The sequence below is a fragment of the Rhinolophus hipposideros genome, assembly GCF_964194185.1.
Source record: "Rhinolophus hipposideros genome assembly, chromosome: 21".
Taxonomy (NCBI): Eukaryota; Metazoa; Chordata; class Mammalia; order Chiroptera; family Rhinolophidae; genus Rhinolophus; species Rhinolophus hipposideros.
In genome coordinates, this window is record NC_138067.1 from 44,806,218 (window position 1) to 44,820,821 (window position 14,604).

Consider the following 14,604-nt stretch of genomic DNA (forward strand, 5'->3'; position numbering starts at 1 on the left):
TTGGGTTGCATTCTAAGTCCTATAACCATAGTGGTCCTGGCCAATGTAACATTTACAAACTAAGGCTCAGAGACCAAGTATGCCAAAGGTCACCCAGCCAGTGGATACAACACTTCTCTGAACCGAGTCCAGCTTCCCAGTCCCAAAGAAGACAGGAGTCCCAGGTTGAGTGAGACCCACGTGTGTGTTTATTCTGGCGTTGATAGCAGCAGCAGTTGGGGGATCGGCCAGACGCGGGGTGTGGTGAACAGAAGGGACAGACACAGGTATGTGTGTCTAGGAGGACACGGTGGATTGATCTGTTGACATTCACGGTGAGAATGAGGATCAGGGCACCAAATCTTGAACAAACAGCAAATAAATAGACAGACGGAGGGTTTGGGGGGCTGGGGTCCCCCAGACATGCATGGCCCCTCACTTGGAAGGGGAGCCCCAGGAAAGGAGAGACAGGCGCAGTGGAAACTGAATGCCCCCCACCCTGAAACAGGGAGCTGGGCCCACCTGCCTCCCACCCTCACACTTCTGGGGGTAAAAGGACGGGCAAGCCCAGGGCTGCCCGGCACCACGCAGCTCGGACATTATGGCTTCGAAGAGATGAATTCACAGTCCGGGCAGGAAGGGAAGGGGTCCAGAGGGGGCCTGGTCCGATCCTGGCCCTAGACCAGACCTGTAAGATCTGCAAAGAGAAGATGTCAGTGATGGCAGAAAACAGACCCACGACCTCCTGCAGCTCCATCGCCACCCCAGGGACCCAGGAGTCCTGGCCCTTCCTCCCTCAGACCCAGGAGTCCTGGCCCCTCCTCCCTCAGACCCGGGAGCCCTGGCCCCCAGCCCTCCTCCCCCAGACCCAGGAGACCAGGCCCCCATCTCCCTCCCTCTAGTCTGGGTTCCTTACCCCTCACTCTGAGTTCTCTTTCTCTGACAATCCTTTGCTGCCTTTTGTGAAGCTGGTCAAAGTCTTTTCCTGAAGTGGGAAATACAAAAGGTTCAGGAATGGGGGACAAAGGCAAAACAATCATTAATAATCAGCATAATAAGACAGCAGTCCTGTTTTCCTCATTCACAGTGCTCTTTTTCACTCGACTCTGAAGTGATGGGACCGGTGGTATTACAGTTCTATTCTACAAATGGAGAAACTGAGGCACAAAGAAGTCAATCGAAACGTGAGGAGTGATGAGGCCTCAGAGGGTGCAGGGCCTCAGGGGGGCTAAGACTCTGTCCTGGGGGTGCTGGGGAGTCTCTGGAGGGCTGTGAGCAGAGATGCGATGGGTTGGGTGAATGAAGGGGTGCAGAGGCGAGCAGGTGAATGCCCTGGGGAGTGGCATTGGGTGGTTGCCCACTCACCTCCACCAGCTGATGCCAGTGCTCCACCGGCTTGCGGGGATTGGCCAGCATCTCGGCCCAGTGCTCGCGGCCATGGGGGTCCGCAGCGTCGGGGCCCACGCGACACACGCCAATCACCTCGTTATGCCCGATGCTGGAGGTGGGGGGGTGGGGTGGGCAATCAGCATCCAGGCAGGGGGGGCGGTGGCGGTCCGGCACCCTACCCCCGCCCTGCTACTTGTGCCGGGCGGCGCCCCTCACCAATCATAGTCTACCACCGCGATGCTGAGCCCCACGTTCTCCACGCTCTCAGGGGCCACATCGAACACCAGCGCCTCGTTGTACGTGGGATTCAGCGTGTTCTTCTTGATGGAAGTTTTCCGCTTCTTGAGACGCCGCCCCTCGCTGATCAGAGAGGCCTTCACGTAGGGGTCTGGAGGGGGGGACAGGCGGGGACAGGGGGCGGGGCAGGGACAGCACTGAACCTCGACTTCCTCTCTCGGAAGTCTCCCCCAGGTCGGGGTCCCCATCCTTTTCTCCCCTAGTCCCTCCTCCCCCAGACCCAGGATCTAGCAGACCCCCCCCCCCACTCCCTCAGATCCCAATGCCAGGCCTCCTGGGACCCACCGGAGAAGCCAGTGAGGTCCATCGCTTTGAGGTTAGAGGCTTTGATGATGGTCACGGTGAGGCGCCCAGCCGTGGGGAGGTAGCAGAGTGAGAAGTTGAGCTCCCCAAGGTCTGCCTTTTCCTGCAGTTTGGGAAAGGGGTTCAGCAATGCCCTGCCTCAGTCTCCCCATCTCTCCCTCACTTCCTCTTTCATCTCGAGCTCCAGCTCTCCTCCCTGAAATCCAGGACTCACTTTTCTGATCCACTTAACAATCTGACTCTGGGCCAAACCTGGTAACTCCCCGGCCACAGCTGCCCGCCTCTGTCAAAGCCTATTTGTTCTGCAGGGTAGATGGGAAGAGGCATAAGTGGGGGGAGAAGTGAGAGAGGGACACACAGAGAGAAGGATGCAGTGAGAAACAGACTGAGGCCAAAACACTAAGAAATGTAGTTAGAAAGACAGACCCACAGAGTTCTAAAGTAGGAAAAACAGAGATACAGAAGATGGAGGTCCAGAGAGAGTGTCAGAGGCCCAGAGCAAGATAGGGGGAGCAGAGACTCCACAGAGGGGAGAGTGCAGAGTCCTGGGGGCGGGCAGAGTCCCAAGGGGCAAGATCAGACATCCAGGGAAAGACGGAAAGAAACTTGGTGGAAGTATGGAGACCCAGAGAGCAGAATGGGAGGGGATGTGCAAAGACCCAGAAAGACAGGAAAACAGAGACCTACCCAGATAGAACGACAGAGATCCAGAGACAGTGAGACAGAGATTGAGAAGAGACACACAGAGAAGTCAGTCTTAGGGAGGGAAGGAGACACCCCCAGACCCAGAATGAGGCTACAAGAAGGCAGACCCAGAGCGGTGGCCAGAACTAGCCAGGACCTACGACCCCCCCCACCCAGCCCTGCAGCCTCCTACGGGCCCCTGGCCTCCTGACCTCACTGACCTAGGCCTGGGTCCCTGACTCCCCCACTCACTCCCCTCCAGGCCTTGGCCCAGGCTGTTCCCTCCTCTCAATCTTCAAGCTTCAGCTCAGCAGTCACCTCCTCCCACAAGCTCCCAGAGCCCCTGCAGCCCCAAGCAGATGCTTCTCCTGTCCCCCATATTGCTGGCCCTTGACAGCAAACTGTGACAACCTAGACCCGGAGCTCCCAAGAACTGTCTGGGGTCCCCGGATCCTGATCCTGAAAAAAACAAAACCAGTTGTTGAAGGAATGAATGAATACATGAATGAATTGAGTGATAATGAGGGGTAGAGAAAATGACAAGTGACAGCTACAAAAAACAAAGATGGATGTAGATAGAGGGCCTTCGCGTGGGGTTGCCTCAGGTTATGGCAGGGAGTGGGGTTTGGTGGGACCAATGAGGTCCCTGGAGACAGGGACTCTGTAACTAGGCACTTGGCTCTCAGAAGCTGGGCTTGGGCACTGAGCAAGTGGGCTAGGGAGTCCCCTGAAGGGGACCGTAGGAAGAGTCACAAGCACCCGGTTCAACTATATCAGTGTACATATGGGGAAACTGAGGCTCAGAGAAAGGAAGGACCTTGAGCATAGCCATTGGTGGGGCCAGCTCTCCCCTGATATGAGGATAGGGCTGATACCCCCACCCAACACACACAGCTACCCGAGACTGGAATCAAGAGGGCTTAGGAGCTGGGGGTCTGAGGCATGGGGGAGGAAGGGGTCACAGCACCCAACAAGGACCTAGGAGCAGGCTGGGGAAGGAGGGGGCACACAGGAGAATGAGATTCCAGAAAGCAAGGACCATAACAGATGAGGAAGGAGGCCGGTGGGGTGTCAGGGTGACAGGTCTTATAATCGGGATGTTGAGGAATTGGGGGTGTCAGCTATTGGGGTCCCAGAATATCTGAGGCCTGGGGGATCAGGCTATATCAGGACTTCGGTGGAAACTGAAGAAACAGGATTAGATCAAAGAGTTTGGAGGTCAAGGGTTGGAAATGTAAAACGTTTGGAGATCAGAGAGGTTGGGCTTTCAGGAAACCTGGGAAGTGGAACATCAGGAGGTTGGAAGGGGAAGGAAGTTGGAAAAACAAAAGCTGGGAACTCTGGGGTCAGGAAGTTGGGTCAGAGAGCAGAAGTCACAGGATCATGGCATGAAGTTTGGATAAAGCTGGCTGGTGGGTACATGGGTGTCTATGACAGTTTTCTTAATTGTTACCACCAGATGTCAGTGGGGGTCAAAAGTTGGGAAATCTGGGGCCTAGGCATGACGTTACTATTTGACAAAATGTGGGGGGAATGGGGGGTCCATTATATCATTCTCTATTCTTGCTTGTACACTTGTAATATTTTGTAATAAAATTAAATTTTGAAAGAGAACTCCAGGGTCAAGAAGTTAGAAGGCTATGAAGCCCAAGTGGAAGGAGGTCACCAACGGAGGGGTGCCGGGTCGCAGGGAAAGCGGACGCAGGGGCCACTGACCGAGCCACCCTCCACGATGTCCCTCCACAGCGGGCGGTCGGGGGGCTGCTCAGCCAGCTCCAAGAGGTTGTCCAGCAGCACCTGGCCGATGAGGTCGTGCCGCGAGAAGCGGTCAAAGTCATAGACGCTGAAGTGCAGTTTGCGCTGGGCCAGCTCAGCCAGGGGCACGGAGAACTGAAATGTCTCATTGAATACGGGGTTCAAGGTCTTCCTGTGCACCTAGCAGGGGGTGGTGAGGGAGACAGACACCATGCCCACGAGCCCCTCCTCCCCAGGACCCAGGATTCTCAGCCTCTAGCCCCCTCCTCCCTCAGACCCAAGAGTCTAGTCCCCCACTTCTTCCCTCAGACTCAGAGTCCTGACCCCCAGGCCTTCCTCCCTCAGACCCAGGAGTCCAGGTACACAGCCCCTCCTCCCCCAGAACCGGGAGCCTAGGACCCCAGCCCCTCCTCCCTCAGACCTGGGAGACCTGGCCCCCAGCCCCTCCTCCCTCAGACCCAGGAGTCCAGGTCCCCAACCCCTCCTCTCTCAGACACAAAAACCCTGGCCCCAGCTTTCTCCAACCACAGGTCCCCTCAACACCTAGCCCCGTGCCTTCAGCTCCCTCATTCCCTGACCCCAGCTGCTACTTTCATGAGACCTCTAAGCCCTTCCTCCCTCAGACCCAGGGGTCCAGACCCTCAGCCCCACCTCTGTGGGACCCCATGTCCAGCCTGTCACCCCAGACCTTGGTCTGAAACTTTTTCTTTCGGTCAGGAAGCAGGTAAATCTTGACGTAGGGGTCTGAGAAGCCATTGGAATCCTTGGCAGGGAGGTCCAAGGCCTGCAGGATCCGAACCACCAGCTGGTCTGAGCCATAGAGGTACCGCAGGGCGAAGCTGATGCGGCCACAGGGCGCCCCTGTGCCGGCCTCTCCGGAGCCTGGGGCCCCGCCACCCCGCCAGCCACCAGGTCCTGTCCCCTGGTACAGCTCCGGCTTGATTTGCCCGATAAGCTTGGCTTTTTCCTCGCCGCCTGGATGGGGTAAAGGTAGAGCAGGTGGCCGCTCCTCACTGCCCGGGTCTGGCTGGGAGGTCGAGGTCAAGGTCTGCTGGGTGAGGGGCCGGGGCAGGGCTGGGTACCTGCGGGGGTGGGAGGAGACCAAGGTGGGGTGGGTGGCTCCAATCTTTGCATCTCAAGACATGGGAGACTCCCCCCATCTCTTCCCCAGACCCCACAGCAAGGGGGCCACAAGTCCCCACTTTTGCTTACTGTGACCTGGAGCAAGCCACTTGCACTCCCTGAGTTTCAGTTTCCCCACCCGTATTGGGGGTTGTCCCCTTCTGTAAGCTAGCTCCAGCCCAGACCTGTGTGGGCACCAGCCTCCAGAAGCCACCTCCTGGACCCAAAGCTGGTGACCCAGAATAACTGCCCTACGGACCCCTGGGGCCCCACACAGGCCAGACCCGCTCAACCCTCATCCGCCATTCTCCAGGTCTTCCCAATCTGTCCTCTCTTCTTTGTTGAAAAAAGAAAATTACAGGCCAATATCCCGGATGAACATAGATGCAAAAATTCTCAAAATATTAGCAAACTGCATTGAACAATACGTTAAAAGGATTATATACCATGACCAAGTGGTATTCACCCCAGGGATACAAGGGTGGTTCAGCACCCAGAAATCAAGAAACATGATCCATCATATCCCGCAGCCATAGTCTCCTAAGCTGCTTTACTGCAGTTCTGGCCTGGGTGGACCAAGACAGCTGGTTTAGGAACCCACTTCCCCTAAACTGCGAGTGACCTGAGAGCACAGTCTGTCTGCCTGCTCACCTCTGTGTTTCCCACATTTAGGCCTGGTTCATATTAGGTGCTCAATACGCGTGTGCAGGATGAGGACTAATGAGCAGAGCCCCCCGTTCCCACCACCAGTCCTGGCTTACGGTGAAAGGGAGGAACTGCCTTGCACAACAGGAACTTGGGGGTCTAACCCTCATTTTCTCCACCTTCCTGGCTCTGGAGTCCTGTCTCCAGCTTCTTCCTCCATCTGGATCCAGGAGTACAGGCCTCCAGCCCTCAGGTCCAAGGACTCTAGGCTCCCAGCCCCTCCTCCTTCAGATTCAGGTATCTAGGCTCCCACCCCTCAGCCCCAACCCAGGAGTCTGGAGCCTGAGTCTCCGTTATCTCTAGAATCCAGGAGTCCATACCCCAAGCCCCCTACTGTCCCAGGACTCAGAGCTCTGGTCCTCCACGCCTCTCCTCCTCCAGGACTCAGGGGAGCCATAGATAGGCAACACAGAGGAGGAGCAGAAGTTCCGAGTGGATCCCCAGCGCAGTACCCTGTCTCACCTGGTGGTGGGTGCCAGGCTTGTGACCTGCTGATGCGACTGGGCACTGGGCAAACCCCCACTACTGGGGGGCAGCAGGAGCAGCCCAGAGCCTGCCCCACCCTCAGAGGGCAGCTCAGGAGATGTCTGGCTGGGTTTGACCCCAGCGGCTACTGCAGCAGCCGCGGCCTCTGGGTATGAGTCCATGTCCAAGTAAGAGGGCTCAGGGGGGTCAGAGCCCCCTAGGCTGCCTGGCTCCAGCAGCTCAGCGAAGGGCGGATGGTGGGCGGTGTGGGCATGGTGGTGTGGGCCCCCGAGTAGAGGATGGCCACCCAGGCCAGCCCCCAGGTGGTGCCCACCACCGCCTACCAGGCCTGCCAGCCCGACCCCAGCGCCTAGCTCTTTGCGCAGGGGGCCACCGCCCACTGCAGAGCCTCCCTTGTCCCGCCAGGGCACCCAGCACAACTTCCAAGACACGAAGAGGGAGACGCCCAGAAGGACGATGCCACAGAACGTCACGATGACCGACAGCAGGCTCACGGAGATGTCTGAAGAGAGTGAGGACAGAGGTCAGGGGTCAGGGTGGGGTCAGAGTTTATCCTCCCCCAGCTGTCCCCAAAGAGCTAATTTTTTTTTTTTAAAGGAGGGCGCAGCTCACAGTGGCTCATGCGGGGATGGAACCGGCAACCTTGTTAAGAGCGCCGGGCTCTAACCAACTGAGCTAACCTGCCTCCCCAAAGAGCTAACTTTTTAAAAATAAATTAAAAAAATAAATTTTGGTATTTGCCATGCATTGTCCTAAGCACTTTACGTATATTATTTAGTTTAAACTCCATAACCCTATGAGGCAGTGCTTATTTCCATATAACCATTTTAAAGATGAGGAAGCAGGCAGAGAAGCTGAATGACTTGTATGTATTAGGCTGCACAGGTAGTAAATGACAGATCTGGAACTTGAACTAGCAGTCTGTCTTCAGATTTTATTTTCTTACTAGCTAGCCCACACTGCTTCTCTATAAGAGGACACACCATCCGAAGTAGGACCAAGGTCTCCCAAAATGCTCAGCGATGATCAAAGAGAGAAGAGTTCATAGCACAGTTAGGCACGTCGGGGTTCAAATCCTAGCTTGCTCTGTGGCCTTGGGAAGGTATCTTAACCACTCTGAGCCTTATATTCCCCATTTGCCAGGTAGGAGAAATCAGTTCTGCCTCTCTGGTGTGCCTGGCTCCAGAGTCCATGGTCTTTACAATTACGCTACCACACCTCGATAGGTCCCAATAAATGGTAGTTCAAACGTGACCTTTTATTAGAATACTAAAGCTCATTGCTACCGTCATGTGTATCCACCACCACCAGCAGCACAGCCAACACATTCTGAATGCCTGCTGTGTACTGGTGTGGCCTTCACAGAAACCCAAGCACAGCCTAGTTCTTGAACCAAAGGTTCTGGTTCATTCCGTAATCGGTACCAGGAGTGGGGTTTTTCAGAAAAGACCTTCAAGGAAATGTGAATTTGTTTAGGGATCGACACCTGCGTCTATTCAAGATCGAGTAGAGGGGAAATTCTTGTTCCATATTGACCATGGATTACGGGACAGGAGAGCAGGTAACTAGCCATTGGCAGCAAGGACAGCTAAGTGGAATGGCTGTGTCCTGTCACTACAGGGTATGCTGGGAAGCAAGGGAATGCCTTCCAGTCCTGAATTACCCAGGAAATCTACATAAGTCTGGGGCCCAGTGTTAATCCTCATGGCACTGTGTACCCTAGAGATAACGTTCCATTTTACAGATGAGGAAACTGATGTTCTGAGAGAGAGGAAGTGACCCCGCAGGGTAATACAGCAGGCAGGGGCAGAACTCTGAGTTTCCCATCTCCATTAGGATGCCCCTTTCTAAGCGACCGACATCTGCTGAATTCTGGAGTTCTGTTAGATATCAGAGCAAGGACTTTTCAGCCTCCTGAACATGGGAAGAACTGAGAAAAAGGGGTTGTTTTGGAGGACAAGACAGAGAAGAGGGGAGAAAACTGAACAGATGCTTTCCCCCACTGTCAGCCTGACCCAGACCCTCTCCAAGTAAAAACATCAATTTTCAGATTGCTAACATAATTCTGCTTCCTGTCGGCCAGGACTGGGAAGCCACTAGGCTTGGCAAGGCAACGGAGTCATGCAGTAAAAAATTCACCTTGCCCAAAGAAAGGCCTGGCCCTTGAGGGAACATCTAAGCCTTTGAAATGTCCTGTCTGAAAGAGTGTTTTTGTTCACCTGAGAAACCTTGGGCCACACCAGGTCGTCTGTGTAACAATGTGATTGATGGTGGGGCCTTGGGACACGTGCTATCAGTTGACCTCTGGAGGGGCTGGAGACCAAGGTCAGTCACGTAGGCAGTCAGCCATGCCTCTGTGACCAACCTCCAATAAAAACCCTGGACACTAAGGCTCAGATGAGCTTCCCTGGTGGGTCGTACTCTGTGTGTGTTCTCACACATCGTTGGGTACTGTATGTATGACTCCACTGGGAGAGACAATGGAAGCTCCTGTGTGGTCTCTCCTGGACCCTATCTGATGTGTCTGTTCCCTTTGCCAATTTTAATCTCCATCGTTTTGCTGTAATAAACTGTAACTGTGAGTACAGCAGTTTTTTTGAGTTCCGTGAGTCCTTCTAGGAAATCACTGAACTTCAGTGTGGTCTTGGGAACACCCCAGGTTGCAGTAGTGTACTAGGCTTCCCAGGACAAGTTCTGGCTCTTCTGCTTACAGGTTGTGACACTCTGAGCACACACCTGCAGCTCTCTGGGCCTCTCATCCTTGTTCCCTGGACATCCTGCACTTAGGTGCCAAGCCCTGCCCTGGCACTCAGCAGGGGTGACCATCATTAAACCTCCCAACACATGCTTCTGCAGGGGTCCTCATCAACAATGGCACTCAAAATACTTCCTAGCTCTTAGAACCCTGCTGGCTGCTTCCTGGCTGGGTGACCTTGGGCAAGTCACTTCACCCTTCTGAGCCTCAGCTTCTCCCACCGCACATGGGGATTATATGTACCACAAATGGTCACTGTGAGTCATCGATGAGATAGGGGAAGGACCTCGCATGCTGCTTGGGACAGTTGGTGCTTAATAAGTACATCCCAACATTTATTAAATGGCCACTGTATGCCTAGGTTGTTCTAAGTGCTTCACATCTGTTACATCCTTTGAATCTCTCAGGTGTCCCATGAGGTAGTCACTTTCATTATCCCATTGTTCGGATGGGGAAATTGAGACACAGAAGAATCACTTGCCTAAAGCCATGAGTTTGTAGGTGGGGGAGGTGGGATTTGAACCCCGGCGAGTCAGTCTGACTCAAGAGCCTCAGCTTTTAAGCACTGTGTGAGATGTACAAAGATGTCTGAAGGGTGTATGTGGCAGCAGTGTGGAGGGTGGGGTGGGGGTGGGGGAGGCCCACAGGGCAAAACCCAAAAGGTCAGAGGCCAAATGGACCACACAGCTCCTTCTCCTTAGATCAGAGATTTCGGGGAACAGCAGCAGGCAGGATGGAGGCAAGACTCTAAGAGGAACTAGCCCCACAGGGAACAGAAAACTGGGCCGGTCTGCTTTGAATCTCTGAAAATCCTGGCTGTAGTGGAGGCAGGGTCCTGGCTGAGACAGCTGGGGGTGCTGACCTGCATCTGGGCCCCGGGGATAGCCTCGGATTCGCAAGTCGTTGAACTCCTGGCACCTGTCACTGCTGTCAGCATCTCGGACCCGCGCACAGAGGTCCGAGACCAGGATGAGTGCCCGCCGGCAGAGGTCATCTTCGTAGTCTCCTGACATGGTGGCCAGTGGGTCCTGTGCTTGGGAGGGGCCAGGCAAGTGTGCAGATGGGGAATGGGTTGGGGGAGAGAGAGTGGATAAAGGGTGGAAAGAGAAAGAGAGGAAAGGAAGGATGGGCAAGGGGACAGAGATGGGGAGTGTTAGACAAGGGGATGGAGATTAGGGGTGGACAGGCAAAAAGATGAGAGATGGACAAACAAGGAGACAGATATGGGCATGGATAGACAAGAGGACAGGGAAGAGGGACAAATGGACCAGGAAGAAGAGACTGAGAAGGCCAGTCAAGGGGCAGAGATTAGGATGAAGCAGTACAGGGGTGATTGACAAGGAGACAAAGAGTAGGGGTACAGATGTGAAGGGACAAAATTTAGAGATGGACAGACAAGGGGACAGCCATTCATCACTCATGAATTCAACAAATAGTCGTTGAGTGCCAACTACATGCCAGGCACTGTGCCAGCTGCTGCAGATCCAGCAAGGAACGATCCACGCATTCCCTAACTTCCTGGAGTCACAACCACTGAGAGGTGACAGAGTAAAAAATCAACAAACACACATAAACAAACAAGACAATCTCAGACTTTGAGAAGTGCTCTAAAAAAATAGTGGGGGGATGGGCCACAAAGGAACCAGGAAGTGTGTGTGGGGGGGTGTATTGTGGAGGGTGCTCTCTGAGACCTGAAGGAAGAGATGGAGCTGACCAGTGGGTCTGGAGTGGGGAAAAGCACTCATAGCAAAAGGAACAGCATGAGCCATGGTCTAGGAGGGGAAAGGACTTGGCGGGTCCAAGAGAAGGAAAGGAGGCCGGATTGGAGTTGACAGGGAGAGGACCAAGAAAAAGGGATGGATGGTGGTAGAGATGAGATGGTTATGTGGTGGTAGCTGGGGAGGGATGGAGATGCAGCACGCAGAGATGGGGATAAGTTGAGAGACAGAGAGCTGAGGGGAGGAAAGACAGAGGTAATGGAAGGGCAAACTGGGGCTCAAAAGAGAGGGACAGATGAATGGACGGACAGAAGTCAGAGACTGAGACTTGGGATGGACACTGGTAAAGAATGGGCTGGTGTGTAATTCACAGGAGTGTGAAAGATGGGTGGGCAGAGGGGCAATGATGAGGGCCAGGTCAGAGTGTAGACAAAAATATCTTTGAGAGAGACACAGTGGACAGGAGAATGGATGTATGGAGTCCACAAATAAAGGAGAGACAGATAATGCCAGAGATCGCTGTTGGACAAAAGGATACGGAGGAGGGCTGGGCAGACAGACATGGGTCCAGAAGGAAGGTTGGGGTTGAATGGGCAGAGCATAAATGAGAGAGGACCAGGAGAAAGGTGGATACGAGGAAGGAGGAATGAGCGACACATGGTTTGGAGCCAGACATCAGAGATGGACTGGAAAGACATTGACGGGGAGCCTGGGAACAGACAGATCAGGGCTCACAGATAGACAGGTGTCGTGGGGGTGCTGCACAAGCAAGGACTCCGCGACAGAAATGGTCAGACTCACCTGCGCTTATCCCTGCCGTGTCCTGGGTGGCAGGCGAGGCGGTTGGCGGCAGCCCATGGGGGTTGCAGGGAGGACAAGGGGCTGCAGACCGGTCCCCACGCGCCAGGTGGTGAGACGGGTGCCGGATCTGAGGTCGTGGCCGGGAAAAAAAAGCCTTAGCCCGAGTCTCACATCTTGTCCTACTTGGGCCGGCTGCTCGACCCCAGGCGACCGGGAGGTACAGCTACCCCCTCCCACCTCCGGGCCCCCAGCTCGAGCTTAGAGACTACAATTCCCGGCGGGCGTTGCGTTCGCGCTGCTGCGGCTTTACAGATCCGGCCCTGCAAGGACTACTGGGAGTTGAAGTCCTTAATGCCTCTCCCGGCTGCAGAGAGGATGGTGATTTTTTTGGAGGTGGTGGTGGGGGGGGCGGGTTATGAGATGCCGGGGTCCCAAGGCACTGCAGGGGACAGGAATGAAGTCTGGGACCTCGACGAGCAGCAGAGTCCTAAGTCTTTAGGGGCCGTGAAGTGGGTAAACGATCTCCACGCCCAAAGGATCGGTGGGCGAGGTTGGGGTATACCCAGGTGTTTCGGGTCCCCCGGTTCCAGGGCCACATGCCCCTCTCCCGGGGCGGCCAGCGAGCTCTGCAGCACTCCCTCTCCGGGGCCGGGGATCTGCGCGCCTCTGCACCTACCGCCGCCCTCACGCGCCGGGGCCGCCCCCCAGGATCGAGCTGGGGCGGGGGCTGTGGCAGGGGGAGGGGAGGAGCGGACTCACCGGAGCCGCCGCCGCCGCCGCAGCAGCCCCGCACGCCAGCCGCGGTGCCGGCTCGGCTCCTCCCCCCACCCTTGGCGCAGGTCCGCGGCTCCTCCCCCTGCACCCCCCCTCTTCCCCTCCAAACCTGAGGCTTGGAAGCCGAAATCGCGCGGCCACCGCAAGGAAGAAGAGAGACTTCCCCGGACTGACGAGACAGAGACCCAGAGCGCTTCCTTAGAGGATCCAGAGATCTGAGATCATGACCTTCTGCTCCCCAGAATCCAGGGGTTCTGGCCCCCAGCCCCTCTTCTCTCAGACGGAGAAGCCGGGGACCCCAGTCACCTCCTCTCCCAGGACCCAGGGTGCGGAGCTCCCGCCCACCTCCATGCTCAGATCCAGGAATCCACCCCTTCCCACCCCCTCCTCCTCCGGGTCTAGGAGTCTCCGTCCCTCCAGCACTCTTCAACAGGACCCGGGACTTGAAGTCCTGCATCTGGGGAGCTTTTAGGGTTGGCAGTGGGAGGCGAAACAATGCCTCAGAGCCAGCAGTCAGAGTCTCAGCCCCGTGTGGGTGTGCCAGCAGGAACCTGGGTTTGAATCCTGCCTAAACTGCTCCTGCCTTTTGTCATCTTGCACTCTTTACTCTGAGCTCCGGTTTCCTCGTCAACAAAACATAGACCTCTGTTTCCTAAGGGGTGCAGAGGTTTGAAAAAACAGCCAATATAGATAAAGCATTGGCACCAAGTAGGTGCTTAATGAATATTTCTTAAAAGCAGCAAGAAACAGTTACTGGTATATTAATAGCAGTTGATACTTGCCACAGACTCTGGGCACTGGGCTTAGTGCTCTGAAAGAGTTTTCTCATTTAGTCTTCACTTTGGCCCTAGGAGATGGGTACAATTATATTATCCCCATTTCACAGAGGAGACAACTGAGGCCCATGGAATTAAATCCCTTGGAGAACGTCCAGAGCTACGTCGTCACAGACGTATATACACAGGTCCAGGCACCCCAAAGCCCACTATCACAGCCCCAACCCTCACACCTAGCTGAGGCCTGCCCAGGGTCCACAGGTAGTTTCCATCTACAGGGAAAGCTACACAGAAGGAAGTACGCCACAGTGCACATATTCACAGGTATTTGCACAGATGGGAATACCAGATTCCATGTGACATGTTCCTAGAGACACTCAGATAGATGCTGAGGCTGCCCAGGCATCGAGAGGCAGCTCCCGTGCTCTGGTCAATGTGTGTGACTTTGGGGGCAAAGCACTGAAATTCAAATCTCAGCTCTGCTCTGTCGTTGCTGTGTGACCTTGGATGACTTACTTATATTCTCAGTGCCTCAGTTTCCCTATTTGCAAATGAGCATAATTTTTTTAAAACCCAGATTCTCTGTCATTAAGGTATTTTGAGGATTAAATTCATACGAGGTGAAAAATGTTAGTATTTAGTAGTATTGTCATAATTAGCAACTACATGCATCTGCTTCTGTACTCTTTAACTGCATTTTACAAGTGAGAAAATGGAGGCTCAGAGAGGGGAAGTGCTCTGCCCAAGGTCACACAGCTGGGAAGTGTCAGAGCTGAGATTCAAAGTCATGTGGGTCTGATTCTAGAGCCCTTGCATTCATCCCCTACCTTGTTTGCATCCAGGAAGTTTGAGGACCTTGCCTCTCATAGCCACGGGGAGTGTAGAATAGCATAGAGCCCTGGACAGGGAACCAGGAGACAGAGAGTTTTCTGTATTCATTCAATTCAATCCATGCAGCCATTTGATAGATACTTACTGGACATCTGCTGTGTGCCAGGCACTGTTCTACACATCAGGGCTGCAGCTGGGAACAAGGCAGACAAACTCCCAGCCTTGGGAC

At 54.7% G+C, this 14,604-nt stretch overlaps 1 protein-coding gene across 3 annotated transcripts; it reads right to left on the reverse strand.

Annotated features, from left to right (window-relative positions):
- Window positions 1-165: 165 nt before the first annotated feature.
- On the reverse strand, window positions 166-14,581 carry SYT3 (synaptotagmin 3). 3 transcript variants are annotated; one of them, XM_081031154.1, is made up of 11 exons: window positions 14,521-14,581; window positions 11,995-12,121; window positions 10,394-10,503; window positions 6,697-7,222; window positions 5,096-5,489; window positions 4,369-4,587; window positions 1,951-2,071; window positions 1,585-1,756; window positions 1,345-1,477; window positions 896-964; window positions 166-676 (listed from the first exon to the last, which is right to left on the reverse strand). In XM_081031154.1, the coding sequence occupies exons 1-10, from the start codon at window positions 14,555-14,557 to the stop codon at window positions 899-901; spliced, it is 1,905 nt and encodes a 634-aa protein (XP_080887280.1). In that variant the 5' UTR covers window positions 14,558-14,581; the 3' UTR covers window positions 166-676; window positions 896-898. The 3 variants fall into 3 exon arrangements, with proteins under 3 accessions (XP_080887280.1, XP_080887282.1, XP_080887281.1); XM_081031156.1 differs by lacking the exon at window positions 14,521-14,581 and adding an exon at window positions 12,878-12,896 and having other exon boundaries at window positions 10,338-10,503; XM_081031155.1 differs by lacking the exon at window positions 14,521-14,581 and adding an exon at window positions 12,754-12,819 and having other exon boundaries at window positions 10,338-10,503.
- Window positions 14,582-14,604: the final 23 nt, after the last annotated feature.